This window comes from Saccostrea cucullata, unplaced genomic scaffold, assembly GCF_032062105.1.
Source record: "Saccostrea cucullata isolate Sc308-1 unplaced genomic scaffold, CSIRO_AGI_Scuc_v1 ctg3811, whole genome shotgun sequence".
Taxonomy (NCBI): Eukaryota; Metazoa; Mollusca; class Bivalvia; order Ostreida; family Ostreidae; genus Saccostrea; species Saccostrea cuccullata.
The window spans coordinates 1-4,802 of NW_026936393.1; the positions used below are offsets into that span (position 1 = coordinate 1).

The following is a 4,802-nucleotide window of genomic DNA, read 5'->3' on the forward strand; positions in this document are numbered from 1 at the left end:
GGTATATTGTGTATCCAACAAATACGGGTAGGTCATGGGATCAAATCCAATGAAGCCAATCTTTTGGTTGATCACGCATCAACCCGTTCATTAAAAAAATTATACATGCACCTTTTACAATACATTTATCATTGTGATTCTTTTATTACAAATGTTTACAATCGTTCCCTAAATCATTAAATGATTTTTCTTACAAACCTCTATGTTATAAAATGAATGTGTTATACTTTTAGACCATTTACGACGTCATTTTAAAAATACGTCGAGTGTGAATGACTACTACGAGGGCTGTTCAATAAATAATGTCCTCGGTGCTCAGAAAGAAGCAAAAGACGCTTTTCAATAATTTAGTCTTCATTATTATACTTATAAATCTCTTTTTATTACAACACATGTCCGTAACCTTTTTTATCCAATTTCTGATTGATTTTAGAACTCATTTTTGGGTATGACCCTTGGTATACTGGAAAATGGCAGATCCAATGATTTCATGGGCTTGTTTCTTCCTTATGAAAGGTGTTTTTTTCAAGTTTGGAAATATAATTAAGTCAAAAGGTCAAAGATCTGGCGAATATTGTTAATATGAAAAAATATTAACCATCTGTGTATCCGTAGAACCCCTTTACTCGTCAGGGCGTGCGGGTTTGGACGCTGTCATGAAGAAATTTAATGTAGTGGATTCCTGATTCTGGGTCCTTCCTCTAATAAACCTTTCGATTTTTTTGCAAAAAATGTGTTTTCTACCCTCATCCAGAAATTAAACTGTCTCCCCGTATACGAATTTAAACAACAATACCACTAATATTTAAGAACATTGCATATAAATCTGTCTTTGTGCTCTTGCAATTCTTTGCTCTTTTCAGACCTTCGCTGTTTTTGTCAAGTACATCTTATGGTAAATTTTGTTTTGAGGATTTTAAGCAATAGATTCGAGTTCCATTATCTGTTTGAATATCAAAAAAACGTGGATAACTCCAATTACTGATATTTTAAAATAATTGTTAAGACATTTATACACGCTGCCGTTTTCACTCATTTATCAAAATATAGGGTGACCTTTGAGTACTAAGCTTTTTCACCGTCAAACGTTTCTTAAAAACGGTGTAAACTACCCCCGATGTGATGTCTATCAAATTTGCTATGTGTCTTAAAGTCAATCCTACCTCATCAAGTATTATTTGTTGAAATTTGGCAAACAGTACATAAGTGTTGTAGTTTTTTGTTGGCAAGGACGGTACCCATTTTTGATGCCCATTATATAATTTTTTATCATTGAAATCCACCTTCTCATTTGTCTATAAAACAGGTATTGGTTGCTGTAAATGTCACACATTTCAGTGAATATTTCTTTGGGATTTTTAACCAGTTTTACAGCAGCTTTTTTGAAGCTTTTATTTTCACTCTAGTTTACCGATTCTTTACCATTCATTTATAATGCAGTGTCTCGAAAAGCCCTTGTTTCCCAGCTTCTCACAATGAAACTATGTGATGAAAAGTGGTTACATGAACTGTTATAAATTCATTAAAGATTCAATTATGAGAGAAAGCCAATTTTTATGTCATATGATATCTGTATTGTATGTCATACAGTTCAGGACATTATTTATTGAACAGCCCTCGTATGTACACTGTACATGTAATACGCCTTATACATATAGCGTTACACTCTATATACTGAAAACATTTGCAAATGTTAATTTTTTAATTTATTGTTCATTAACATAATTTCAATCATAAAGAATATTTTTGTTCAACGAATACTTTAACAAAAGGTAAGCGAAAAATAAAATTATAAAGACTGGAAGAAAATAATAAATAACTTAAGTTATTTTTCAATATCGAATCTCAAAAGATTCGATATATGGACCCATACTTTGATATTGATTCAGATCAAGAGGGAAAATTATGCTAAGAAATGCTTAGACAATATTTAAAAAGATAAGAGTATACTAGTTACTATAAGCTCTTCATACAAGTTTTTCATTTGATACCCATTAACCAGTATTGATGAAACATTTGCTGATATTTACCTGAAAACAACTACTTTCTGGTGAGTATATAACAATGGACACAGATGTGACCGTTCGTGAAGCATAATTTTCAATGCATTCAAACATAATTTCAGCAACTCTTGTTGGATTGTATGACAGGTATCCGGTCCCAATTGGTGGGAAGGCGATGGACCTGTAACCGTCAGCATCAGCCTGATCCAAACACTCTGTCACCAAGTCTTCTAAAATCTGGAAAAAATTTGAAATCAAATTTGATATGAAATAAAAAAATCCTTTCAGTCTAAAATCGAGTTTTTTTTTAACCATTTAACTGTTTGTATGAAAATTGTAGTTGCGTCTATTAAAACCTTGATTACAGTTAAACAACATGTAATATGCCCTATAACTATATTCTCGCAATGCCAGCCTTGAGTCGGTGGCAATGTGTTGCGAGGATGCATATGCCATATTACTAGGAAGAATTTGTTTTAACGAGTAGTTTTAGTTTCAATGTTTAAATTCATTAAATGTTCATCTTATTTTGGCAAGCACAGCGTTCCAATTGTTCAAAACCAATGCTCATTAAATATAATTTGATACTTCTATACAACTTGAACATTAGTACCTGTTCGTCTTTTTTAGATGTATACTTGGTCAGAACTCCGTGATATATTGCCCTACAGGCGAGGTGTCCTCCTGTTGTGACCGCTATTTCTCCTGGGTCTAATTTCCTCGTATAAGTCTGACGACACTCCCTCTGAATGCCCCTCCCTGCCGCGGCCAGGAGGGAACTAGAAGCCCTCCCTAAGCTCAGATCGAGACGAGGATTCGTAGTGTTCACTATTACGTCAACCTGCATAGAGTAATTGAAAGTTCAGAAGACAAAGGTAAGTTATTTTAGATTTTTGTAACTAAAATTTCACCCAGACTACTACTGCTACTTCATCAATTTTGTCTATGTAAGGCGAAGTTTAAAAAATACAATAAGTTTTTAAAGAATGGTTATTTTTAAAAATAAATTTAGATGTTAAGGTGACTAAAACATTTTTAATAATTCTATTGATTTATTTCTAAGAAACTTTAACCTTTTGTCTGGTAATGTCTCCACCAACAACAGTGACCGTTATATTGCCGATCTGATACCCCGAGTTAGCCTTGTCCCCAGAACCCCGAACCCTGTGTTTGGATAAGTACGTGGCTCCTCTTAGATCCTCCTCCGAGTCTTCAGTTGATTCTGAAAGTGAATTAAATTTTCTAAAACATACAAAACGAAATTTAAAATATAACTTCCAATGTATAATTTAAATTGCCCCTGTGAAACCTGTGTACAGTATAATGTCAATCGGATGCCTTAAAGCCATCATATTCATATATGTGAGTCGACTCACTTTTACCAATTTCAAAACTCTATATACTGCATAAAGTTGCACATAAAATCTGACAAATTTAAGCAACATAAAGAAGACAATTTTTGTACACGGAATCTCCAGGATTGTAAAATACGTGTTCCTAATACTTAAAATGAAAACTAGACAAACAGTTTTCACTTCCATGTTACAAATAATCATTGCTCGATTACGTACCTTCATCGTCGAAACTCTCAGAATCAGACGATTCAGACGACGAAGAATCCGAATAATCTAACAATTTACGAGACCTGTATCTGTAGCTAGCCATCTGACTTGTATATTGATGCTGGTGACAACAAATGGAAATCACAAATGGAAAAAATGCACTCCTACTCCAGTTTTACATTTGATATCGGTATCCTTCCGTGTATGTTTCAATATGTTTTCCTCCAAGTTTCGCTCAGGCAAAGGAACTTTTTTCAGCGATTATTCAATGGACAAGGAAGAAAAAAAATACATGAAGAACTTGGATTTAAATAGTCCGATTTCTTTTGAATAATAATGTTTTTGGCTTATTTTTCTAATAAAATAAATATCAATGAAATATGAAAATAATATTAATTTTAATCAGTTTCACCAGAAATAAAGAACGAGTGTTGCAACCACTATTGAAATAACGACCACTATTGAAATAATTATATCAATAGTGGTTGAGAGTGCATTTCAATAGCAAACATAGTTAGAAACCACTATTGAAATACGACCACTATTGAAATAATTATATCAATAGTGGTTGAAAGTGCATTTCAATAGCAAACATAGTTAGTAACCACTATTGAAATACGACCACTATTGAAATAATTATTTCAATAGTGGGTGAAAGTGCATTTTAATAACAAACATAGGTAATAACCACTATTGAAATAATTATATCAGTAGTGGTTGAGAGTGTATTTCAATAACAAACATTATAAGTTATAACCACTATTGAAATACGACCACTATTGAAATAATTATTTCAATAGTGGGTGAGATTCATTTTAATAACAAACATAGGTTGCAACCACTAATGAAATAATGTTCACTTTTGAAATAAAGATTTCAATATGAACTATCAAAATAATTATTTAATCACTTTTGAAATTATAATTTCAATAACTATCTAAAACTTCATTTTAGGATGGATGATACAAACAAAGTATGGATGCCTGGATTGGCACATATTTTTTGTTCTGATTTCATTGAAAATGATGCAAATAATAGAGAATATAAAGAAATTGATGTTCAAAGTTTTGCTCAACTAGAATCATCCTTATCAATTTATACACTTTAATTATTAATCTATATATTTTTCACCCCCAAATCCAATTTTTGTGAAATTTTGGTTAAAATAATAAAAGTTACGCAGTGAAACTTTACTTTCAATACTTGTCGTATTTCAATAGTAGTTGAAACCTATGGT

The 4,802-nt window shown here is 32.0% G+C and overlaps 1 protein-coding gene across 1 annotated transcript; it reads right to left on the minus strand.

The window, feature by feature from the left end:
- Positions 1-2,030: 2,030 nt before the first annotated feature.
- Positions 2,031-3,753, minus strand: LOC134245431 (O-acetyl-ADP-ribose deacetylase-like; the record flags this gene model as incomplete). Its single annotated transcript, XM_062727710.1, has 4 exons — positions 3,575-3,753; positions 3,077-3,225; positions 2,617-2,844; positions 2,031-2,240 (listed from the first exon to the last, which is right to left on the minus strand). Coding segments are annotated over exons 1-4 (681 nt in total), but the record flags the coding sequence as incomplete, so codon positions are not given.
- Between the last annotated feature and the right edge of the window lie 1,049 nt (positions 3,754-4,802).